Consider the following 26,715-nt stretch of genomic DNA (forward strand, 5'->3'; position numbering starts at 1 on the left):
TCTAATTTTTTTTTTGGGGGGGGGGGGGGGGTTATGTACCTGTTGTTAGTCCTGTTTGAAAATCCAATAACTGTATGGATAAAAAAGTAGTAAATTATTATAATAGGTATAATGGTGATGATGGCTTAAATATCTTATATGCCTATACCCATAAGGCTCATTATTATCTTTGAACATGAAATTATTCTGTATACAGTACCAGTCAAAAGTTTGGACACACCTACTCATTCAAGGGTTTTTCTTTATTTTTACTATTTCCTACATTGTAGAATAATAGTGAAGACATCAAAACTATGAAATAACACATATGGAATCATGTAGTAACAAAAAAGGTTAAACAAATCAAAATATATTTTATACTTGAGATTCTTCAAAGTAGCCACCCTTTGCCAAGATGACAGCTTTGCACACTCTTGGCATTCTCTCAACCAGCTTCATGAGGTAGTCACCTGGAATGAATTTCAATTAACAGGTGTGCCTTGTTAAAAGTTCATTTTTGGAATTTCTTTCCTTCTTAATGCATTTGAGTCAAACAGTTGTGTTGTGACAAGGTAGGGGTGGTATACAGACGATAGCCCTATTTGATAAAAGACCAAGTCAATATTATGGCAAGAACAGTTGAAATAAGCAAATAGAAATGACAGTCCATCATTACTTTAAGACATGAAGATCAGTCAATCCAGAAAATTTCAAGAACTTCGAAAGTTTCTTCAAGTGCAGTCGCAAAAACCATGAAGCGCTATGATGAAACTGGCTCTCATAAGGACTGCCACAGGAAAGGAAGACCCAGAGTTACCTCTGCTGCAGAGGATAAGTTCATTAGAGTTACCAGCCTCAGAAATTGCAGCCCAAATAAATGCTTTACAGAGTTCAAGTAACAGACACATCTCAACATCAACTGTTCAGAGGAGATTGCGCGAATCAGACCTTCATGGTCGAATTGATGCAAAGAAACCACTACTAAAGGACACAAATAAGAAGAGACTTGCTTGAGCCAAGAAACACGAACAATGGACATTAGACCGGTGGAAATCTGTCCTTTGGTTTGATGAGTCCAAATTTGAGATTTTTGGTTCCAACCGCTGTGTCTTTGTGAGACGCAGAGTAGGTGTACGGATTATCTCCGTGAAACCGTGAAGCATGGAGGAGGAGGTGTGATGGTGTGGGGGTGCTTTGCTGGGGACACTGTCTAACTGTCTGTGATGTATTTAGAATTCAAGGCACAAACAACCAGCATGGCTACCACAGCATTCTGCAGCGATATGCCATCCTATCTTGTTTGGGCCTAGTGGGACAATCATTTGTTTTTCAACAGGACAATGACTAAAAACACACCTCCAGGCTGTGTAAGGGCTATTTGACCAAGAAGAAGAGTGATGGAGTGCTGCATCTGATGACCTGGCCTCCACAATCACCCGACCTTAAACCAATTGCGATGGTTTGGGGTGAGTTGGACCGAAGAGTGAAGGAAAAGCAGCCAACAAGTGCTCAGCATATGTGGGAACTCCTTCAAGACTGTTGGAAAATCATTCCAGGTGAAGCTGGTTGAGAGAATGTGCCAAGAGTCTGCAAAGTTGTCATCAAGGCAAATGTTGGCTACTTTGAAGAATCTAAAATCTAAAATATATTTTGATTTGTTTAACACTTTTTGGGTTACTACATGATTCCATGTGTTATTTCATAGTTTTGATGTCTTCCCTATAAATCTACAATGTTGAAATAATACAAATAAAGAAAAACCCTTGAATGAGTAGGTGTGTCCAAACTTTTGACTGGTACTCTATATTGAAGATATATCGTCCCCCTCCCCTGATATATCCCGCTGGCGACACTTCCTCCCCTTGCATGGAAGGCAAGCCACCGAGGCCAGTCAAGGATGGTGAGCAGCATGACATGAGCAGCTTTTCCCCGAATATCAGTGCGCACTAATTTTGCTCAGCTGCAGAGCAAATTGCCTCTCGAGACCTACCACCACCCATTCGGCTGCGCCCAAAAGAGCTACAAAGGATGTCTACCGGTAACAGCAGCAGGGGAACAGTGGAGAAGGATGGTGCAGTAGCTGGCGTGAATAAGACTGTAGCAACCCAGCCGAGCTAGGTGTATTTCGACTGCACATTGTGTGAGCGCCGGGAATTTACAAAATGCCAGCATAATTTGTCTTATCGACTGGAACAAAGACTTTCACTTCCACCGCTATTTGGATACATTGTTGCACCCTTCATCCTTGGTGAGTGTCTCACGTGTAGCTAGCTACATCTTTCGCAAGTGCTGTATGAGCAGTGAGTAATGGAGGGCTGCTTTGAATAGTTGAACTGCTCTGGCTTGCTCGGTAGTATCTATTTCATTTCGATATCTTGTTGTAGACTACACATTCGAACCATGTTATAACCCTCAACAACCGTGAGGTTAGTAGGCTATTGACGTTAGCTTCCCAGTCTAGAAAACAGTTGGTTGCGTCATCATCAAATGCCTCATAAAACCTTTTTTCTCCACCTCCTCTCAGTTGCTGTCCTTGGTGCTGGAACAGCGTTTTATAATACAAGGGATGTGGATGGAGAAAGTAAAGGAAATCAGCTTGTTGACTTTATTGGATGTTGTGTTTTAGTGCGACCACACATTACCAATATGTTAGGTTTACTCATGATTAAGTAATTGATTAATTAATTAGTTATTTAGAGAGCCTTCTATGGTGTCAGCTTATTCAGTGACTTCCTCAGCATGGTATGCAAAAGGACAGACAATGGGGATCAAGCCTGAGGCCAAATTCAATGCTTTGTCCTGAGTTCAAATACAGTGACCAACAGTGACCCTTGATCTGTAGCCCTATATTAGAATCACACTTTATCCTAACCACTACCCTTAACAATTAGCTGAAACAACTTAAATATATGATCATTGTTTACCTACACAGTATGCGGAAGCAACAGACCAGTAAGCACACAGTATGGTGACAGTAGTAACAGGTTCCCACCAGTAGAGTCCACCATGGGAGGTATGGGCAGAGAGCGGTGCTGTGTCATCCTTGCCAAGGTGGCATGTGGCTTTACACTGAGTCACACACCATCCACTCAACATGAGGCAGGAGGATACTGACGGCCATTCTCTGTGGGTAGGAGAATCCATGTTGCTTTTGTGAGTGAGTATCAAAGTGGTCATTGGTAGATACAGTAGGTGATGTGTGATTATTATTATTAATATCTGGGACAATGAGTAATGTGTCTGTGATTTCTTCTGTGTTCCAGGTTTAGATCAGTCTGTCCGGTGCATCATGCAGACAGGAGCTCACCTGCTTCTCTGTCTCCTCCTGCACTATGTGGAAGGTTAGGGGACATCTTTAAAATGACATTCTTGTAAATGTACCTCATGTTAAATGAATATTTTTGCTGTGTGTTCTATGTTGTATTTGTATTGTAGCACACAGTTAACAAACAGCAGTCATGTTTGTATTGAGTTTCTGATTCCCATGTTGTCAAGAAGACAATGGTTTCACAAGAGATGCTTTTCGGGGGTTAAAATGAACAATTAATAACAGGATAATGAACCCAAATGTGTCCTTTAAGTACCTCCAAAAAGCTTATTGATTCATTCTAAGAGTGGCAGTATATTTGGGTGATGTTTACCAGGATCTGCTTGTGCACTCAATATCCCCTTGTGAGAGCAGCAGAAGAATTATGTTTGCTGTTATTGAGTCCATTTATTCATTATCATAAACTCTCCACTGTGACACAAAGAAAGCAGATGATGCCTTTTCCCTCAGTTATCAGATGATATTGTTGAGAGCTAAGATGTGAGTATACCTAGGCTCACAGTATCAGTGAAGTGATCGCTGAATAATTCATGCTAGTTTCCCTCCGTTTAATGCTTCCATCTGACTCTTTCTGATTTTATTGCTGACCTTTACTAAATATAAGCAAAGTTTAAGCAAAAGCTGTTTTACCATATATCTCTGTGCTCTGTACCATAGCTGCAGATGCGTCACAGTGCTGGCAGGGTGCGACCTACTCAGAGGCTGTGGTCTCCCCGGCCCTGAGGAACAGCAATATCTTGCGGGTGCCAGACGTGTCATCTCTGGCGCAGTGTGCTGGGGCCTGTTGTGATCTGCCCGGTTGTAACCTGGCCTGGCTGTTTGAGCGTCGCTGCTACATCCTCAGCTGCCAGCAGAGGGAGAACTGTCAGCCCAGACAAAGACCTGGAGCTGATTCCTATATGGCCTTCCTGCAGAGAGGACCCCCCCAGACCCTGCTGCTCCAGTCTCTGGTCAGGGGGGAGCCCTACCCCAGTCGCTGGAGGCCCCGCCCCTCTGGGGACGTGGAGGCCCTGAAGGACCTAGCCCTGTTAGATGGGCCCCAGACAGATTTTGGTGACCCAGGTGGGACGGATTTGGAATACCCTGAGAGTGAACTTGGCCCTGAGGATAACGGTGGGGATCTTCCAGATTGGCCTGCAGCATTGGAAGGGAGGGATGGTTTCAACCTATCGGAAAGTGAAGGCAGGTTAGAGGGGCTGGGATTTGCAACAGAAGGGGCTGAGAGCAGCCTGCCCAGTCCTTCCACTGGGGCGACAGTCAACCAGGGGGCACCCCCCAGTGACCCCACGTCTGGCGATACACCTGAAAACAAGAAAGTAAGTGTCAGATGGAACAATGGGCAGGAATCATGACGCAACAAGAAATGATGGCATGGATAGGGTTGCAGGCAGTGTGAGGACCACATACATGTTTGTCAGGACATGGTGGAAATAATACTGAGTTACATAGATGTTCTACGTTCCATTGATCCAGTACAGTGATTAGGATTTAGATAGCTCACTATTAGTGAACAAACTGGCCATGAAAAAGCAGTCTGTCTAAATTAAGGCAGACAGTTGGAAATATCTCCTGTAAAGACAGCTGGGACATTTTAAATAGGGTTACTTCCCTGAGGTATGATAAACGGTCACCCAGCTGACAGTCTGCATATATGTGTGTGTGTGTGTGTGTGTTATTACAGTGGCATTTTGCTGACTCAGTTGCTCTGTAGTCACATTCACTCAGCGCGCCTGACCTTCACGTATCCTTTGAGGATAGGACATACTGTAATCCATATAGCTTCTCTTGCTAATGTAGGCTTGTCAGCCATTCCCAGGAGGGGGATTTGGAGAGTGTTAATTTGGGAATGAGCAATACAGATTCTATATTAGAGAGTCATCATTTACTAATACGAATAGTAATGTATTTTCTGTTGTGTTTTCATTGTAGGATAGTGAACTACAGAACACATCCATGGCCAGCTCAGGGCCAAAATTCACGCCCAAACCACAGAATGACAGTGTTCACTCCTCCCAACCGAGCCAAGTAAGGACTTCCCATCCCAATAAAGCCCCAGCTCATCTGTCCAGTACTGTACCCCTGACCACATCCACACAGACAGGTACTGCAATAGGTTTTTGTTCATTGGATTTTTAAAATCTTTATTGGTGATCGTAGGTAGTCTTTCATATTCTTTGTTCCCCCTGTTACATAACCTGTTTCTATCTAATATTTTGTTGTTTTATTCTCAATCTCTTGTCTTTGTATAATCTGACAATCCTGTAGAGCTAACATTGCCCAGGGACACAGTGGAGCTGGTAGCCTCCGTCGGCCCAGAGCCCCAAACTGGTACAGTCACAAACACAAGGGTTTTTACAAGCATGATCGGAAGTTTATTTCCTGGATTAATTAGAAAGGGTACACAGCAGTCACACATTGCTGACAGTCCTAATGGATGGAATATCTCTTACCTTACAGCTGCGAGAAGGAACCAGACCCCCAAAGCCATCACCCTCCCAGTAACCGAGGTCGTGTCACTTCCTGCCAGCTCAACCATCATGAACGGCAGCCGTATGTATGAAATAGTTGGCTTTGGATGGTGACTAACCTTACCATAATTTTACTCTTTACTTTTAGAGTAGGCCTACTAAAGATAAATATATATCAGATGAATGATCAGAGTCACAGCTCCGATGTACCATTAAACACACTAATATGAATACAAATACTAAATACTTACTGTGTGTGGTTAATGTAAAAGTGTATTTTCAAATTAATAGATGCAGCAAACTTAAACTTAAAAGCAAATGTTGTTAGTGCTTGTGTGTGTATGTGTGATTGGCTATGTGGCTGGGTGCAAATTCATATGAGTAAATATCAATGATTTTCGACTTCTTCTGGCTGGGAGGGATATTGAAGAAGCGTTTGGATTTGGAGTTGAGTCCTACTCGTTCCATCTGGCTGGCTGCTCTCTTCTGTCCCCTGCCAGACTCCCCTGAGGTACAGGTTGAGCTTCCTCATTCCATCTGGCTGGGTGTTCTCTTTTGTCCCTTGCTGATAGAAGATTTATCTGACGTACTGGCAGAGCCCCCTTCCATCTAGAGTCTGGGTTTCACCCCGTTGCAGCTTGAGGATTACTTTAGGCCTCTGCAGCTGGCTCTATTTCTTTTCCAGTTCCTTTCTTTTTATTTATGTATTTTTTTACTTCCAATCTTTTCATTTCTTTCTTTGTTAAGTTGTTCAGCTGCTTCTCTGTCAGTGGGCAGGAAACGTGACCAGGCACCGGACTGGCACTGCCCTCTACATGCTGCACAGGACACTGTGAGACCCGCTGGGACGGCTTAGGACATGACACAGCCGTCTGAGATGAGCTTAGACAACCAACCTTCCTCAGGATCATCCTGATTTCATTGGGGTTTCTGGGGTCAACAAGCAGGAGGGACTCATATAGGACTTTAGCCTTTTGGGGCTTTGACGGGTGGTGCAGGTCACCAGTAGCACTGTGAGCCAAGAGATGGAGCTGTGACTTTTCCCCTTGGAGACCAGACATTTGACATGTAGGCCACTGTCACTTTGGATCCAGTGATTCTCCTCTGACTTAGATATATGAAATGTGGGGGAAATGATTGAGTTTACAAGCTGAATTTACATTATTTCTTATAGCTACAATACATACTGTTTGCTTGACATAGAAAGACTCTGTGAGGACTTATGGGCTATTCCTGTAATGGCTGTCTTCGTCCTCAGACGAAACAGAGAAGTCATCGTCTGAGAAAGTGGACCAATACGCAGCGGAGTTAGTGTTCATCTTTGTATTTAATTACGGCAAGAACACTATACAAAAACAAAACAAGGAAACCGACAGCCAAACAGTCCTGTCAGGTGCAAAACACTAAACAGAAACAATCCCCCACAAAACCCAAAGGAAACACATGCTCCTTATGTGTGACTCCCAATCAACAACAACGAACTTCAGCTGTGCCTGATTGGGAGCCACTCATGGCCCAAAACAAAGAAATACAAAAACATAGAAAAAGAACATAGAACGCCCACCCAATGTAACACCCTGGCCTAACCAAAATAAAGAACAAAACCCCCTCTCTATGGCCAGGGCGTTACAGTACCCCCCCCCCCAAGGTGCGGACTCCGGCCGCAAAACCTGACACTGAAGGGCAGGGTGGGCAGGGTACGGGTGGGCCTTCTTACGGCCGCGGCTCAGGTGCGGGACGTGGCCTCTGTTCCACCCTTGGCGTCGCCCTCTTAGGTGGCGCATCTGGCCGCGCCGAAGTTCTGGTGGGCGACCCTGACTTCGCCCGGCTAGCGGGCGACCCTGGCTGCGCCAGGCTGGCGGACGACTATGGCTGCGCCCGGCTGGCGGACGACCCTGGCTGCGCCCGGCTGGCGGGCGGCGATGGCTGCACCCGGCTGGCGGGCGGCGATGGCAGATCCGGACAGGCGGGCCATTCTGGCAGATCCGGACAGGCGGGCCATTCTGGCAGATCCGGACAGGCGGGCCAGTCTGGCAGATCCGGACAGGCGGGCCGCTCTGGCGGATCCGGACAGGCGGGCCGCTCTGGCGGATACGGACAGGCGGGCCGCTCTGGCGGATACGGACAGGCGGGCCGCTCTGGCGGATAGGGACAGGCGGGCCGCTCTGGCGGATCCGGACAGGCGGGCCGCTCTGGCGGATCCGGACAGGCGGGCCACTCTGGCGGATCCGGACAGGCGGGCGGCTCTGGCGGCTCCTGACTGGCGGGCGGCTCCTGACTAGTGGGCGGCTCTGGCGGCTCCGGACTGGCGAGACCCACTGGAGGCCTAGTCCTGGGAGGTGGCACAGGACGGACCAGGATGGGGAGACCCACTGGTGGCCTGGTCCTAGGAGGAGGCACAGGACTGACCAGGATGGGGAGACCCACTGGAGGCCTGGTCCGAGGAGGAGGCACAGGCTTAACCAGGATGGGGAGACCCACTGGAGGCCTGGTCCGTGGAGCAGGCACAGGACAGACCGGGTCCTGAAGACGCACTGGAGGTCTAGAGCTCACGGCCTGCACAACCCGTCCTGGCTCGATGCCCAACCTCCCCCGGCAGATGTTAGGAGCTGGGATGTAGCGCACCGGGCTCTCCACGCGTACTGGGGACATCGTGCGCTTTACCGCATAACACGGTGTCTGACCAGTACTGCGCTGCCTCCTGTAAGCACGGGGAGCTGGCTCAGGTCTCCAACCTGACTCTGCCACACTCCCCGTGTGCCCCCCCAAAACATTTTTTTGGGGCTGCCTCTCGGGCTTCCTTGCCAGCCGTGTTCCCTCATACCGTTGGTCCTTCTTTCCTGCTGCCTCCAGTCTTCTGAGTGCCTCTACCTGTTCCCATGGGAGGCGATCCCTTCCGACCAGGATCTCTTCCCAAGTGTAGGATCCCTTGCCGTCCAGGATGTCCTCCCATGTCCAGTCCTTTCTCTCCCTGGTCCAGGATCCTTGCTCCTCCTGGCGCTGCTCCTTCCTCCGCTGCTTGGTCTGTTGTTGGTGGGGGATTCTGTAACGGCTGTCTTCGTCCACAGAGAAGTCATCGTCTGAGAAAGTGGACCAATACGCAGCGGAGTTAGTGTTCATCTTTGTATTTAATTACGGCAAGAACACTATACAAAAACAAAACAAGGAAACCGACAGCCAAACAGTCCTGTCAGGTGCAAAACACTAAACAGAAACAATCCCCCACAAAACCCAAAGGAAACACATGCTCCTTATGTGTGACTCCAAATCAACAACAACGAACTTCAGCTGTGCCTGATTGGGAGCCACACACGGCCCAAAACAAAGAAATACAAAAACATAGAACGCCCACCCAATGTAACACCCTGGCCTAACCAAAATAAAGAACAAAAACCCCTCTCTATGGCCAGTGCGTTACAATTCCTAATGAACATTAGAGCATATTGTACAGAATGGCTTTCAGGCCAAGCTAGCCTACTTTAACATAACATTAGGGTTGCATTTTAAAATAAACAATGTCAAATAATGAAAAAAGAGATACTAGAACAAAACATCCCAATAAAAGAGGGGAACAAAGAAGTGGCCATTTCCACCGTGGCATCTATATTCTACTTCTAATCGCCTTATAAACTAACAATTACTATCTTATTGTAAACAAAATAAGCTATCTGTTTCAGATATTGCGTAATTGAATAGTTTGTATATAATACTATATAGCTGGGGTGGCAGGTAGATTAGTGGTTAAGAGCGTTGGGCCAGTAACCGAATCCCAGAGCCGACTACCTGAAAAATCTGTCGATGTGCCCTTGAGCAAGGCACTTAACCCTAATTGTTCCTGTATTTCGCTCTGGATAAGAGTGTCTGCTAAATTACTAAAATGTTAATGTAAGACCATATTCATTCAATTGAGAAATGGTTTTCGCATCAGTGTGTTCTTTCTTTTCCAAGTTTGTAACAACCTCAATAAATAATTTGTTTTAGCTGTTGGGTTCATGCATTATCTAAATATTCATCATCATGACAGTGGCCCAAAATGAGAAATGGTAAGGAGAAATATTCCCCTGTGGGTGTCAAGATGCTGCTGGACATGGTATGGATGAATCAGTAGAGGGCAGTCTTCCTCTTGTCTTCAGAGCAGTAGTATCAGACAGATGAATGAACATTACAGATCAAGGAGTTCAGTCTAATATCAAATACTGGACTAAGAGCCATTAGGGCATGCACACTCAAATGCTCCAACATTTATTGATGTGAAACAAAAACAATGTTTCAATCGAGGATGAAGATCTGTTTTGGGTCGTAACATTCTCTTACTGCTGTATTTAAATACCGTTAGCCAGTATTTCAATCTGTTGAAGAATTTGAGTCTGCAAGTCCTATCCAATTATTTGAATATGAATTCTATCAAGCACCCACCTAATAATATACTATGTTGTCCGTTTACAGAATAGATTTGGCCTATATTATGACTATCTTGTGTTTGATGGTCCCTCACAGAGAGTACTGATGATGGAGTGATGATCAGCCATCACTGGGAGCAGGTTGGAGGTCCATCCATAGAGCTTGGAGCTTTCTCAGACACACAGATTCTCAATCTATCCAACCTTGCCCCTGGAGAGTACACGTTCAGGTATGGGTAGGACCTCTGTGGCCTAGACTTGGGGTCCAATTAAATTTAATCTCAGTCAATTCAAGGATTGAAATTCAAATAATGAATGGAAGAAAAAATAGTTTGTGTATGCTGCTCTACCATGGAACACAGGTCAGACTGCACTATTAATCATAGTTGGTGTTTAACCAACAGGAATACAGGACCAAAGGTTTTCTGCCTTTAGATAGTTATATCTATGAATGAAGCCTCATGGAAACGTGACATAGATACTGTGTAAGCCATTACCATCAATGTTTCCCCCACCACTACAATACAAGCGTACAAGAGTAGCTGGATTCATCTTGATTTTTTTCCAGGTTGACCATTACAGATTCTGCCGGGTTGTCAGACTCCACCACGGCTGCAGTGAAGGTCATTCAGCCAGTGGAGAATGACCAAATGCCCTACCCCAGCCATGTCACCCTCGCTCCCACTTCCAGCCCTGGCCTTGCTGCTACCCTGGCCCACAGGCAGGGTGACCCTACTACAGCCACCTCCTCTGTCAGTACCGCTGCCACTCAGATGACAGGTAAATGACATAAGGACAGTATTAAGATTATAACAGAGTATCAGATATGTTCTACAACATTGTATTGTCCTCAGGCATTCCTTTACCCTAGTCCACCTAGTAGTAAACCTAGGGGTATCAAAACATGCATAGGACATGTTTCAACAAATTATCTGTTTTGCTCTGTCCCATAGAGAACAAAAGCACCCCCATAGCTGAGGTCAAGGAGTCAAACGGAGCCCCTGTGGCTGTAGTGGGTCCTAACAGGCAGCTGACCCTCCCAGTGACCAGCGTCACCCTGGACGGAAGCAGCAGCACTGATGACCACGCCGTCACCAGCTACCACTGGGACACCATCAGGTACCAACGCTGTTCATATATGTCAAAGGTTGTGTCCAGAAGAGTCTATAAAGATATGAAGAACAAGCTGAAGAGCTTTCTCATGATGTTTTTCTGTGTTGTTTTGTAGAGGTCCTCCAGGGTCAAGGACAGAGGGTGTGGACAAGCCCGTAGCCATAGTAACGGGCCTCAGAGCGGGCCGCTACACATTTAGTCTGACTGTGAGTGACCAGGAAGGGCTGACAGACAGTGCCTTTCTCACAGTCAGTGTTCAAGAGGGTAAGAAAACACAGGTTGGCATTTATTGGGATGACTCATGTACTGGAGGCAGCTCTGCAGAGAGGTCACTAGCTGGCACAGCCACAAAGCAATACAATTTGATTTTAAACCTAACCTTAACCACACTGCTAACCCTAACAATAATTAATGACAATAAACGTCAACCTGCTAAGAAAACACACAATGCTTCAATCACAGCAAAAGTGTTCAAAACAAGATGAGACATCATCACCCAGGCTGGTTGAGCATGATGGTACTCATCTACAGCCCGTTGTCCATCCTCCCTCAGCCAGAAGCCTTCCACCTGTAGCACATGCCAGCGGCAGCCACACCCTCACCCTGCCCAACAACTCCCTGGTGCTCAGAGGCTCAGTGACGGATGGTGACCCAGCCGAGGTGCACTTCCTCTGGGTCCGGGACAGTCAGAGCCCTGCTGCTGGGGTGAGTGAGAGGAGTCTTGATACTTAGGTATACGGTAAATATAGTTTGAACTTGTAATATGCTGTTAGCTAAACTGGTAGGAAGGTAGGAAGTAGGAACTACTTTAAGGTAGGAACTACTCTGTCCTGTTGTTTCCCCAGGACGTACTATATGGTTCAGAGCAGCAGGCCTTCCTGTGCCTGGCCAACTTGGTGGAGGGGACCTATCTGTTCCAGCTGCGTGTCACAGACACCCAGGGACGCAGCAGCACTGCCACAGCCACCGTGGAAGTGCGGCCAGGTAGATGTGTGTTCTCAGACTGTGTTTCCCCACGGACCATGACGAGCATTAGGAGGAAGAGCTGAACAGCACGTACAGCATATGTGTGTTCTGTCAGAGTGTGTATGTTCTCAGACAGTGTGTGTGTCCACAGACCCTGGTGGTCGTGAGGAGGTGGAGGTGGAGGTGTTGGTGGCGCTGGCCCAGGTGAGTGTGTCACAGAGGGACACAGTGCTCAGACAGTTGGCTGCACTGCTCCACGTCCTGGACAATGACATCCACCTCAGGGGCCTATGGGGACACTCAGATCTCAGGTACTGCCCGACGCAGCAAACACATACAAAACACACATGGTTGTGTTTTTACACATTGTATTACTGCATTGTTTGTGTGTGTGTGTGTGTGTGTGTGTGTGTGTGTGTGTGTGTGTGTGTGTGTGTGTGTGTGTGTGTGTGTGTGTGTGTGTGTGTGTGTGTGTGTGTGTGTGTGTGTGTGTGTGTGTGTGTGTGTGTGTGTGTGTGTGTGTGTAGCACAGTGCTGAGGTTCTCAGTGCAGGGTCCTGAGGGGCCAGTCCCTGGTCCTAAACTGGCCAGTGTGCTGCGTGGGCAGCTGCTGAGGGAGAAGACTGACTACCTGCTCTTCAGAGTCCTTCGAGTGGATACAGTCAGTGAGTACCACAACACAGAACACCACATCTTACCTTATCATACCATATTATATCAAAGCCTGTTACAATGTTACAACAACATTATAGACCATCTCTGATTATATTACATGAGAGATTAAATTAGACTAGATGACATCTCATCACTTGGTGACTAATAAAGCTGTCTGTCTTTGTCCTCTGCCTTGGTGTATGCTGATCCTGTTTGTGTATTGGTGTTCATCCCACCACCCACACAGTGTGCTTGCTCCGCTGCTCGGGCCGAGGAACGTGTGACCCAATCACCAAGGAGTGTGTCTGTGACCCCTTTTGGACGGAGAACCTCATTCGCAGGTTCTTTGGTGACGGAGAGAGCAACTGTGGTGAGCTATGTTCATTCATGGGTCCTGAGAGGATGATATACTTTTTGCCCCGTCTGCTGTGAGATGCTACATTCACAGTGCCAGTCCTTTCTCTCTTCTGTTTGGCAGAGTGGCGGGTTCTCTACTTCATCCTGTCCTTCTTCATGGTCATTGTCTTCATCATGACAGTCACCTGGGCGTGTGTGTACTGCTGCAAAAGGTCACTTTTCTTTTCTTGAACAGACACACAGCAATGTCATATATAGATTTTATGATTAGCTGTTTGTTAAAGGCCCAGTGCAGTAAAACATGGAATTTCCTGTGTTTTATATATACACTACCGTTCAAAGGTTTGGGGTCACTTACAAATGTCCTTGTTTTTGAAAGAAAAGCACATTTTATGCCCATTAAAATAACATCAAATTGATCAGAAATACAGTGTAGACATTGTTAATGTTGTAAATGACTATTGTAGCTGGAAACGGCAGATTTTTTATGGAATATCTACATAGGTGTACAGAGGACCATTATCAGCAACAATCACTCCTGTGTTCCAATGGCACGTTGTGTTAGCTAATCCAATTTATAATTTTAAAAGGCTAATTGATCATTAGAAAACCCCTTTTGCAATTATGTTAGCACAGCTGAAAACTGTTGTTCTGATTAAAGAAGCAAAAAAACTGGCCTTTAGACTAGTTGAGTATCTGGAGCATCAGCATTTGTGGGTTCGATTACAGGCTCAAAATGTCCAGAAACAAAGAACTTTCTTCTGAAACTCGTCAGTCTATTCTTGTTCTGAGAAATGAAGGCTATTCCATGCGAGAAATTGCCAAGAAACTGAAGATCTCGTACAATGCTGCGTACTACTTCCTTCACAGAACAGTGCAAACTGGCTCTAACCAGAATAGAAAGAGGAGTGGGAGGCCCCGGTGCACAACTGAGCAAGCGGACAAGTACATTAGATTGTCTAGTTTGAGAAACAGTTGCCTCACAAGTCCTCAACTGGCAGCTTCGTTAAAATAGTGCCCACAAAAAACACCAGTCTCAACATCAACAGTGAAAAGACAACTCCGGGATGCTGGCCTTCTAGGCAGAGTTGAAAAGAAAAAGCCATATCTCAGACTGGCCAATAAAAAGAAAATATTAAGATGGGCAAAAGAACACAGACACGGGACAGAGGTACTCTGCCAAGAAGGCCAGCATCCCAGAGTCGCCTCTTCACGGAAAAGCAGCCAACAAGTGCTCAGCATATGTGGGAACTCCTTCAAGACTGTTGGAAAAGCATTCCAGGTGAAGCTGGTTGAGAGAATGCCAAGAGTGTGCAAAGCTGTCAAAGCTGTCAAAGGCAAAAGGTGGCTACTTTGAAGAATCTCAAATATAAAATATATTTGGATTTGTTTAACACTTTTTTGGTTACTACATGATTCCATATGTGTTATTTCATAGTTTTGATGTCTTCACTATTATTCTATAATGTAGAAAGTAGTAAAAATAAAGAAAGACCCTGGAATGAGTTGGTGTGTCCCAACTTGACTGGTACTGTGTATATATACAGTATTTCCACACTGAGGTTGGAATAATACTGTAAAATTGTGAAAATTATGATATTGCCATTTTAGTGTAAGAACTGTTTGAAAAGACTGCCTGAAATTTCTGCCTGTTTTGGTTGGATGGGGTTTTGGTCTGCCTGGTTACATCGCCTGGTGGTAAATTAGTTAATAGACCAATAAGAAAGAGAGTTCCAAACCTCTCTGCCAATAACAGCAAGTTTTCAGTTTCCCCCTCCCCACTCAGACCACCCCCAGACAGTCCTAGCAAAATTGTTGCTTGAGAAATGGCTATTAGCTAACAAGTCATTTTTTGTATCTTTTAGACTATTTTAATTGAAAACAATCACAGTAAGGTACTTAATTGTTACCTGGAAATGATTTGATATTGAGATTTTTTTTACGGCTGCATTCGAACTTTAATAGAAATGTGTTTTTTTATGTTTAGGAGGAGTCGCACTAAGGTCAGGAAGAAAACCAAGTACACTATACTGGACAACATGGACGAACAGGAGAAAATGGAGCTAAGGCCCAAATACAGTAAGTGTCTGATTTTTCAATCAACATTTCAAACATTTCCTGTGTTTGGTGACCCTGCCATGATCTACCCGGTCTGTCCCCATCTCAGACATCAAACACAGGAGCACAGAGCACAACTCCAGCCTCATGATGTCCGAGTCAGAGCTGGACAGTGACCAGGACACCATCTTCAGCCGAGACCGACCGGTCCGGAGCAGAAACCGGACCAATGCTCAGGCTGCCCGCAACGGGAACACCTTCGGATGAGCAGGAACACACGAAACCGGGGTGGTTATCGGACAACATGAGTGAAACCCACTTTTGCGATTGTGGCAGGGGTGCACAGCTCGAGTCCTCGAGTGCCATAGTGTCTGCTTGTTTTTGGTCTCGTCTTCTATTCAAATACTGGTTTCGACCAGATGTGTACTTTCTATGACATTCATTGGACGACTTAGCACCAGGGAGATGTGAAAATCCAAGGGCCGTAGAATACTAGAGTTGGGCATCCCTGGATTCTGGGGACTAACAGTAGCATTGAGTTTACATACATACAGACTGTTTGAATGATTCGACACTAAGGATGAAGGTGCTCTTTGTGAGGAGCACAGTGAGGTTCTGTGGCCTCACATACTTCTACAGATAACCAGATTGGTGAATGTACATACAACTATCCATTATGCATACTAGTCTACCGACTACTACTGACCTTTATCTTTGCCTTGTTATCCAATAATGTTTTTTTTTACTGTCATTATTTTATAGGAAATGGAGACAAGCCCAACCCTGGTTGTGAGCGTCTGACGCCTCTCCTGTAAATTATTTGACAAATTGGATTTGTCAAAATGGCTTGAGTGCACATTTGGGGAAAAGTCTCATAATTCTTACATTTACTACCCAGAATCCATCTTGTGATGCTACTCGTGAATGATTTAATCAGAATCTAACTCAATTTATCTGGGATCCTCTCTATGAGTGTCTTTGACTTTTACACAATACAACACAGCATTTTACTGTATCTGAACTGTATTGAGTTTGAGTTTGCACCCTTGTCCTCCAAACTAGTTGTATAGTTTTGGTATCTTTCTCCTTTTAAAGCTTCTTTATGCTAAATAAGCATAATAGGTCTTAGAAATGGGCCTGAAGAAACAGAACCAGGCATTTCATGGGACAAGCCATAAAGGTGCCAAGCTGCACTATGCACCATAAGCTTGTGGCTGACAGAGACGCTGTTCTATCCAAGTACTTGGCAAAGCATCCTTTCTTCCTTCCCTTGGTAAGATCTATTATCTAACTTGAACATGGTGGGTGACATGCTTTCAATCAGTAATTCCTTTGTGTAATGATGGATTTTTTTGCCTCCTGAATTCAGTGTCAGAGAATGTCTGATTACATGAGTATAGTGCAAAATAATGATTGACAGGACAGTCAGGACACACAGTTTAAGGGTTAAGAAGAGGACTGTTGTATTTGATAAGTAACGTTAATTTGCAGGACAGGTAACCATTGATGGAATGGATAAAATACTTTAGACATTAAAGTAACATAAGCATGTCCAATGGTTGCTTTACATTTTTTGTTCTCGTAAGCGACTGGGGAGATATTTCCCCAATATGGACGGAAACACTAATAGTCATGGATTTTTCCCATTACACCACCCAATTTTTGGTATATAATTTGTTTACTTAACTAATTACAGCTACCAATGTTTTTACAGATAATATATTGCCAGAAATAAAACAAATGCATCAAATCAATGAACAGTACTGAATTCTGTGTAGTTTTCTTTCCTGTCCATAATGAATAGTAAGATGAAAGGCAGTGTTTCCCAACCCTGGTCCTCCAGTTCCCTCCACAGCACAGTGTTTCCCAACCCTGGTCCTCCAATTCCCTCCACAGCACAGTGTTTCCCAACCCTGGTCCTCCAATTCCCTCCACAGCACAGTGTTTCCCAACCCTGGTCCTCCAATTCCCTCCACAGCACAGTGTTTCCCAACCCTGGTCCTCCAGTTCCCTCCACAGCACAGTGTTTCCCAACCCTGGTCCTCCAATTCCCTCCACAGCACAGTGTTTCCCAACCCTGGTCCTCCAGTTCCCTCCACAGCACAGTGTTTCCCAACCCTGGTCCTCCAATTCCCTCCACAGCACAGTGTTTCCCAACCCTGGTCCTCCAATTCCCTCCACAGCACAGTGTTTCCCAACCCTGGTCCTCCAGTTCCCTCCACAGCAGTGTTACCCAATCCTGGTCCTCCAATTCCCTCGACAGTACACATTTTTATTGTAACCCTGGACAAGCACACCTGATTGAACTTGTCAACTAATCATCAAGCCCTCAATGAGTTGAATGAGGTGTGTTTGTCAAGGGCTACAATGAGTGTGTACTGTTGGGAGTACTGGAGAACCAGGGTTGGGAAACACTAATCTAAGATAAACCAAATGATATTGTTCCACAAACAACAAAGTAACTCACAGTCATTTATTTTATATTTTCTGAAATACTCCATTAATATTTACAATAGTTAGAAATATATATTTTAAAAATTTTTACAATAAGAATGTCACAACTAGAAAACAGAATTTGTCAAATCATTCAAACGGCACTTAGGAGACAATGTTTGGCAAGAGACATTACTTCAGTTTCAGAGAACACAACATTTACATTGCAGGCTCAGATACAGCACACAGTTTGTACCACCTGTCTGAATATCGTAAGGCAGCTCTACTGTATAATATATTGTATGTGGGAAGACTAGTGCATTAACATATGTTTGTTAATATTTCTTTCCCTGTATCTGAGCGATGAAGGCTCTCAATGACAACATATGCAGAGGATCAGAATCACAATCATTTGTGAAGGAATCATATTTGAGGATTGTAATCCATTGTATTTAAAAAAAAAAAGTGAAATATGATTAAGTAACTGTTACTAGAGCCTAAGAATCCTCCCTTTTCTCAACATCACCGCTTCCTACTTGGGGGTGGGGGTGGGGCAGTGGACCCTCAGGGGGTTAGCCCTCCAAAGCACATGTACTTGACGTCCAGGTACTCCTCGATGCCGTACTTGGAGCCCTCACGGCCTAGGCCCGATTGTTTGACCCCACCGAAGGAGGCCTCTGGGGTGGAGAGGAGACCCTCGTTGACCCCCACCATGCCTACCTCCAGATTCTCCGCCACCCGCCAGATCTGACTGACGTCCTGGGAAAAGAAGTACCCTGGGAGGGGGTGGAGAAGAGCGTAGTTGAATGAAACTCATCAACTCAGATTCTGAGATAGACTTTCTATTGACATTAAATAATAAAATTTGTAAATCAGACTGGCTCTGTCAAATAATTATTCTATTATAGGTTTGAGGGATTTTCAGACATGACAGCAAGGTGCATACAATAATGTTTAGCTCACCTGCTAAACCCACATGAGATGCATTGGCAATGGAAAGTGCTTCCTCCTCTGTGTTAAACCTGTCATAAGGAAAAGAGAATAAACACCTTGAGTTAGCTCCCATTTCAGCATCCATCCAGTCTTCAGTTGTCTGATCTCTCCTAGCTCCACTGACCTGATGACTGGCAGGAGAGGACCGAAGGTTTCCTCTCTGGTACACAGCATGTCTGTGGTGACGTCAGCCAGCAGAGTGGGCTGATGGAATGAGCCATCCAGACGCTTCCCCCCCCTTAGCACCTTGGCCCCCCGCGACACTGCATCCATTACCTGGTGCTCCACCTGGGAGAGACATAGGAAATCATAAGGTTATGTAACATAGAATATAAACAACATCATGCAGATAATACAGTTATAGTATAGTTATAATACAAACACCCTCTTGACAGAAGGAACCAGGTTACCTTCTCAGAGGCACGGACATTGATGAGGGGTCCCTGGGTGGTGTTTGGGTCAGAGCCGTGGCCCAGACGGAGCTCTGCGTCCATGGCTTTCCCCAACTTCTCTATGAAGCGATCGTGGATCCTACTCTGGACCAGGAAGCGGTTGGAGCAGACACATGTCTAACGGGGGTCAAAGGGCACATTGAGGGACATGGAGGTTAGGCCACGACTTAAGACACCCCATTTTAGAATGACACGCAACATTTCGATATGGTGTATTTCACAGTTTGAACAGCACAGTAGACACAAAATGATTTGTTTTGAGATAACTCCTATTCCAGTACCTGTCCTGAGTTCCTGAACTTGGAGTTCATGGCTCCCGCCACAGCCTTGTCCACATCTGCACTGTCAAACACAATGAAGGGGGCATGGCCACCCAGCTCCATTGAAACCCTCTTGACGGTGTCAGCGGCATGCTTCAAGAGAATCTGAGGATGAGGGAGGAGTTATCAGGAAGATCACAGGCCTTTTCATGGAAAAATTATCCACCTACAATATTTAAGACTAACATGAAATGTATATTGCATTTTCAGGATTGATTAAGCTAACTCTGAAGCCATTCTAGATCCGTTTCCATACCTTGCCAGTGGCAGTGGATCCAGTGAAGGAGACCTTCCCCACCAGGGGGTCTGTGCAGAGGACAGTCCCAATGGAGGGGGTCTTCTCTCTGGAGCAGGGAACCACGTTAAACACCCCCGCAGGGATCCCGGCCTGACTCGCCAGCTTTACACACACAAAAAGTAAACATATGAATTAGACAAATGAAGTGTCATTGGGGACCCAGCCACAGTGCACAGTGAGTGTTGTTGTGGGAACGGAAGCACTGACCTCAGCGAGCGCCAGGGCAGAGAGGGGTGTGTCCTCGGCAGGTTTCACCACGACGGTGCAGCCCGCGGCCAGGGCAGCACCCACTTTCCTGGTGATCATAGCACTGGGGAAGTTCCACTGTGTGTGTGGGGGGAGGGGGGAAGGAGGATAGGCTAGGTGTTACGCAGGAAGTGAAAAGCATTACGAAGGTAGCTCTCCAGGACCTAAGTTGGACATCCCTGACATGTAGTAGATGGATGAAGCATTACGGCTCACCGGAGTGATGATGGAAGCCACACCCACAGGCTGTTTGAGCAGAAGGATCTTACGGTCCTTGGCAGCTGAGGGCACAACATCCCGGTGACACGGCGCGCCTCCTCAGAGAACCATTCCAGAAAGCCAGCAGCGTAAGCAATCTCCCCCAGGGACTCCTTCATGGGCTTGCCCTAAGAGGTGCAGAACACACAAGTGGTTTACAACTCAGAATGAAATTCAAATCATTACAAGGACAGCACCCCTGTTGCATCCAGCAAGACAATACTCACACACTCAAAGGTGATCAGCTTAGCAAGGTCCTCCTTGTTCAATGTCAACAGATCGTACCATTTCCGTAGAAGGACACTTCTTTCCTAAGGAAGAAAACATTCAATCAGATCATGGAATCAATAAGTTGCATGATCCACAAGAATCTGGAAGAATCCATCTGGTCTTACTAGCGCTCCCTGAAACTAGCAGCTCCTGATAACAGAGATGGAACTTGATGCAACAATGTTTGCTGTGTATTGAGAGTGTATGAGGTGTTGATGGTGAGTGGTGACTCCGGCTGTAGCCTTTCCACTCACTCAGTCCCTCTCGCTCCGAAGCATTGCTTCACATGCATGGCAGCAGAGCATTTATTTGCATGATGAAAATGGGACAGAGAGTCGGAAAAGGGGGGATGGATAAAAAGACAGGGGGGGGGGGGGGGGGTTGTTGGCTGCATGGACAGAAGAAAACCAGTACAATGAAGCCATCTTTACCAGATCAAAGACAAAACTGGAGTGAACAGGATTCTCCCCAAACTACAGCATAAGATGTTGGAGTCAGACTTTGATATTCTCTCACTTAGTGATGTATTAATATGGCAGTGAGTGAGTTGCGCTTAATAATTGCATAATCACTCATGGACTATTAATTGGCCGATTAATTAGGGCCGATTTTCATAACAATCAGTAATCGGCATTTTTGGCCGCCGATTATGGCGGATTACATTGCAATCCACGAGGAGACTGAGCGGCAGTCTGACGACCTGCTACGTGAGTGCAGCAAGGAGCCAAGGTAAGTTGCTAGCTAGCATTAAATGTATCTTATAAAAAACAATCAATCTCAACATAGTCACTAGTTAACTACACATGGTTGATGATATTACTAGTTTAACTAGCTTGTCCTGCGTTGCATATAATCAATGCGGTGCTTGTTCATTTATCATCGAATCACAGCCTACTTCACCAAAACTGGGTGATGATTTAACAAAAGCGCATTCGCGAAAAAAGCACAACCGTAGCACCAATGTACCTAACCATAAACATCAATGCCTTTCTTAAAATCAATACACAAGTATATATTTTTTAAACCTGTATATTTAGTTAAAAGAAATTCACGTTAGCAGACAATATTAACTAGGGAAAATGTGTCACTTCTCTTGCGTTCAGTGGAAGCAGAGTCAGGGCCACCTGCAGCAGTTTGGCCCACCTGGCTCGTTGCGAACTGTGTGAAGACCATTTCTTCCTAACAAAGACCATAATTAATTTGCCAGAATTTTACATAATTATGACATAACATTAAAGGTTGTGCAATATTTAGACTTAGGGTTGCCACACGTTCGATAAAATACGGAACAGTATTTCACTGAAAGAATATACATTTTGTTTTCAAAATGATAGTTTCCAGATTTGACCATATTAATGACCAAAGTCTCGTATTTCTGTGTTTATTATATTATAATTAAGTCTATGATTTGATAGAGCAGTCTGACTGAGCGGTGGTAGGCAGCAGCAGGCTCGTAAGCATTCATTCAAACAGCACTTTCCTGCGTTTGCCAGCAGCTCTTCACAATGCTTGAAGCGCAGCACTGTTTATGACTTCAAGCCTATCAACTCCCGAGATTAGGCTGGCAATACTATAGTGCCTATAAAAACATCCAATAGTCAAAAGGTACAGTTGAAGTCGGAAGTTTACATACACTTAGGATGGAGTCATTAAAACTAGTTTTTCAACCACTCCGCAAATTTCTTGTTAACAAACTATAGTTTTGGAAAGTCGGTGCATTGCTGCAGGAGGGACTGGTACACTTCAAAGTAGATAGCATCATGAGGAAGGAAAATTATGTGGATATATTGAAGCAACATATCAAGACATCAGTCAGGAAACCAAATTGAACCAAACTGAACATGTTTCATTATTTATTTGAGACCAAATTGATTTTATTTATGTATTATATTAAGTTAAAATAAGTGTTCATTCAGTATTGTTGTAATTATCATTGTTACAAATATACACTGCTCCAAAAAATAAAGGGAACACTAAAATAACACATCCTAGATCTGAATGAATGAAATAATCTTATTAAATTATTTTTTCTTTGCATAGTTGAATGTGCTGACAACAAAATCACACAAAAATAATCAATGGAAATCCAATTTATCAACCCATGGAGGTCTGGATTTGGAGTCACACTCAAAATTAAAGTGGAAAACCATACTACAGGCTGATCCAACTTTGATGTAATGTCCTTAAAACAAGTCAAAATGAGGCTCAGTAGCGTGTGTGGCCTCCACGTGCCTGTATGACCTCCCTACAACGCCTGGGCATGCTCCTGATGAGGTGGCGGATGGTCTCCTGAGGGATCTCCTCCCAGACCTGGACGAAAGCATCCGCCAATCCTGGACAGTCTGTGGTGCAACGTGGCGTTGGTGGATGGAGCGAGACATGATGTCCCAGATGTGCTCAATTGGATTCAGGTCTGGGGAACGGGCGGGCCAGTCCATAGCATCAATGCCTTCCTCTTGTAGGAACTGCTGACACACTCCAGCCACATGAGGTCTAGCATTGTCTTGCATTAGGAGGAACCCAGGGCCAACCGCACCAGCATATGGTCTCACAAGGGGTCTGAGGATCTCATCTCGGTACCTAATGGCAGTCAGGCTACCTCTGGCGAGCACATGGAGGGCTGTGCGGCCCCCCAAAGAAATGCCACCCCACACCATGACTGACCCACCGCCAAACCGGTCATGCTGGAGGATGTTGCAGGCAGCAGAACGTTCTCCATGGCGTCTCCAGACTGTCACGTCTGTCACATGTGCTCAGTGTGAACCTGCTTTCATCTGTGAAGAGCACAGGGCGCCAGTGGCGAATTTGCCAATCTTGGTGTTCTCTGGCAAATGCCAAACGTCCTGCACGGTGTTGGGCTGTAAGCACAACCCCCACCTGTGGACGTCGGGCCCTCATACCACCCTCATGGAGTCTGTTTCTGACCGTTTGAGCAGACACATGCACATTTGTGGCCTGCTGGAGGTCATTTTGCAGGGCTCTGGCAGTGCTCCTCCTGCTCCTCTTTGCACAAAGGCGGAGGTAGCGGTCCTGCTGCTGGGTAGTTGCCCTCCTATGGCCTCCTCCACATCTCCTGATGTATTGGCCTGTCTCCTGGTAGCGCCTCCATGCTCTGGACACTACGCTGACAGACACAGCAAACCTTCTTGCCACAGCTCGCATTGATGTGGCATCCTGAATGAGCTGCACTACCTGAGCCACTTGTGTGGGTTGTAGACTCCGTCTTATGCTACCACTAGAGTGAAAGCACCGCCAGCATTCAAAAGTGACCAAAACATCAGCCAGGAAGCATAGGAACTGAGAAGTGGTCTGTGGTTACCACCTGCAGAACCACTCCTTTATTGGGGGTGTCTTACTAATTGCCTATAATTTCCACCTGTTGTCTATTCCATTTGCACAACAAAATGTGAAATTCATTGTCAATCAGTGTTGCTTCCTAAGTGGACAGTTTGATTTCACAGAAGTGTGATTGACTTGGAGTTACATTGTGTTGTTTAAGTGTTCCCTTTATTTTTTTGAGCAGTATATATATAAAAATCGTCCGATTAATCTATCGGCTTTTTTCGTGACCCAATAATCGGTATTGGGGTTGAAAAATCATAATCGGTCGACCTCTATGATGGACAGTAAAAAAAACAACAATGCAACCTGGAGTGGCTACTTTGCGGGCCAAGCTATTATAGAGCGTACACTACAGTACAGGCCCCAAAACAATGAACCCTGGGATATAGGCTATGATGCTTGTAATAGATGTCATTGTGCACTTTGACTGTCTCTATTTGGTTATTATATTCTGCCTAACATGCATGTCACACTGTTGATTTCATGCAACTAGGAAATGTGGGGGAAACGGTGGTGCTGATGAAGAAGGAAAACAATATTAATATGCTATTCACAGAATTGTGGATCGTGAACTGTCAAGTCAACTGTCTTACAGCATAATTAAAGTAGAGGCATACTTTCGCTGTGTGTTGTTTCCAGGAGTAGAATGCCTTGTAGGCTGCGTCGATAGCTAGTTTAGCTTCTGCTGGACCTCAGTCTGCGACGTTCGCAATCTCTTCACCCGTCGCTGGGTCCAGCACTGGGAAGGTAGAGGGAGCAATTGCCCGTTCACATAGCCCTGCGTTCGGAGAAGCTGAGCGGAAATGTCGAGGCTGTATTGCCGATGCATGACAAATGGTAGGCCGAACTGGCGGAGGAGACACCGACTTCTTAGGAGACAGAAACTACCCATAGCAGGAGAATAGCTTTATCCACAAGAGGTTTCAAGTAGAATGCTGTCTCGCTCTGTCAGTCAAAGAAAAACTGCTGCAGTGAGTGGGAATTTCAATAAGGTTGTCGTCCGTGGATAGATACGAGTTTGAACCCTTCTTTAAGGCGATCGATGTAAACACGTGATCATGCACACACACAATACATTACTGACTAAGTGAAACCATAATTCGTGTGCTCCTTCGCTCAAAATAGATACATTATAACACAAATGTCATTATCGAAAGCAGCAAAATGTGTAGGTACATGTATTCTTCGTATTGACTGCAAGTGCTACAATACGTTACAATGCAAAGACAGTATCTAAGATACTAGGCTAGTTATAGTTATGAAATAAGCGAATGTATTGACAAATAGTTTGTTACAACGTTACATCGTCTGTCTTTCCCATCGCCATTGATGTTTAGCTGGCCAATCCACGCGCTTGGATATCTTCTCTTGCGTCCAATAAGAGCCCGCAAACTATAACCAGCTTCCCTGAAATGTAGGCATGTGTACATTGCATCATTAGTAAAGTCTTAAATCTGTCAAAGTTCAGTCCTTTCAGTCTCAAGCCGACTTTAAAGGCGAAGCTGACTAATCTATAAATCACATTGCATCAACTGCTCAATGGGCTTGTTCGACATTTCAGCAGACTGACGACTAATGATCTACAAATCACCTTGCATCATAAATAATGACTCGTTATTAATAATCAGACAGCCACAATTTAACAATGATACATTTAAGCAATACGCCTGATCAATATACCACGGCTAAGGGCTGTTCTTATGCATGATGCAACAGCAGAGCGACTGGATACAGACAGCCATTAGCCTTGGTATATTGGCCCCATCACAAACCCCCGAGGAGCCTTATTGCTATTATAAACTGGTTACCAACGTAATTAGAGCAGTAAAAATTAATGTTTTGTCATAGCTGTGGTATAGTCTTTTATAAACTGGGTGATTTGAGCCCTGAATTCTGATTGGCTGTATGACCGTATACCACGTGTATGACAAAACATTTATTTTTACTGCTCTAATTATGTAAATAACCAGTTTATAATAGCAATAAGGCTTCTCAGGGGTTCGTGATATGGCCAATATACTACGGCTAAGGGCTGTGTCCAGGCACTGCTCATGAGAACGGCCCTTAGCTGTGGTATTTTGACCGAAACCACACCTCCTTGGCCTTATTTGTTAAATATGTCAGCCAATCACAATTCTAGGCTCAAACCACCCCTTTATAATTAAGCAATAAGGCCAGTGTGGTAAATGACCAATATACCCCACCTTAGAGCTGTTCTTAAGCACAACACAAGGTGGAGTGCCTGGACACAGTCCTTAGCTGTAGTATATTGGCAATATACCACAAACCCTGAGGTGCCTTATTGCTATAATAAACTGATTACCAACATAATTAGACTAGTAAAAAAAAGTCATACCGTGGTATTCAGTCTGATATACCACAGCTGTCAGCCAATCAGCATTCTGCGCTCGAACCACCCAGTTTATAATTCCGTTTTGATACTCTTGAATGCAGCCAAAATGATCTAGTCCCTGCTATCTGGGATCCTTGGGACATCCCTAACCCCCATTGAAGTTTAATGTAAAATGGTTAAGGTAGGAACATCCCAAAGATTCCAGATTGTACTGACCAATATTGTTTGTAGCCTAGTCAGGCAGTTACAATTTACATGACATCAAGGTTTTGATGTGCTGTAACAGGGCCAATATCTTAACTGTTTAACGCCTTAGTAACGAGTGTCTTTGCTTTAGCAAAACACTAGATAGACAAGTGTTCGTTCAAAAATCTGATTTAATTTATATGCATAACATTGGAAGACAATTTCATTCAATGACACTTACT

The 26,715-nt window shown here is 45.0% G+C and overlaps 1 protein-coding gene and 1 pseudogene across 2 annotated transcripts; one reads left to right on the top strand and one right to left on the bottom strand.

Moving 5' to 3' along the window:
* The first annotated feature begins 1,807 nt into the window (after window positions 1–1,807).
* On the top strand, window positions 1,808–17,082 carry LOC106580477 (dyslexia-associated protein KIAA0319). The gene is made up of 18 exons (XM_014161620.3): window positions 1,808–2,227; window positions 3,243–3,320; window positions 3,965–4,623; window positions 5,237–5,408; window positions 5,573–5,635; window positions 5,765–5,857; window positions 10,273–10,405; window positions 10,744–10,955; window positions 11,129–11,294; window positions 11,404–11,552; window positions 11,842–11,993; window positions 12,134–12,272; window positions 12,406–12,565; window positions 12,782–12,918; window positions 13,155–13,277; window positions 13,386–13,476; window positions 15,252–15,343; window positions 15,432–17,082. Exons 2-18 carry the CDS (start codon window positions 3,269–3,271, stop codon window positions 15,587–15,589), a joined length of 2,751 nt encoding a protein of 916 aa, XP_014017095.1. The 5' UTR covers window positions 1,808–2,227; window positions 3,243–3,268; the 3' UTR covers window positions 15,590–17,082.
* Window positions 17,083–17,781: 699 nt separating this feature from the next.
* LOC106580498 (succinate-semialdehyde dehydrogenase, mitochondrial-like) lies at window positions 17,782–25,404 on the bottom strand (annotated as a pseudogene). Its single transcript, XR_014380691.1, has 10 exons — window positions 24,552–25,404; window positions 20,550–20,633; window positions 20,281–20,450; window positions 20,026–20,142; window positions 19,777–19,920; window positions 19,482–19,625; window positions 19,159–19,317; window positions 18,873–19,036; window positions 18,719–18,777; window positions 17,782–18,531 (listed from the first exon to the last, which is right to left on the bottom strand). The product of XR_014380691.1 is annotated as a succinate-semialdehyde dehydrogenase, mitochondrial-like (transcript).
* Between the last annotated feature and the right edge of the window lie 1,311 nt (window positions 25,405–26,715).

This window comes from Salmo salar, chromosome 02, assembly GCF_965601325.2.
Source record: "Salmo salar chromosome 02, fSalSal1, whole genome shotgun sequence".
Classification (NCBI taxonomy): Eukaryota; Metazoa; Chordata; class Actinopteri; order Salmoniformes; family Salmonidae; genus Salmo; species Salmo salar.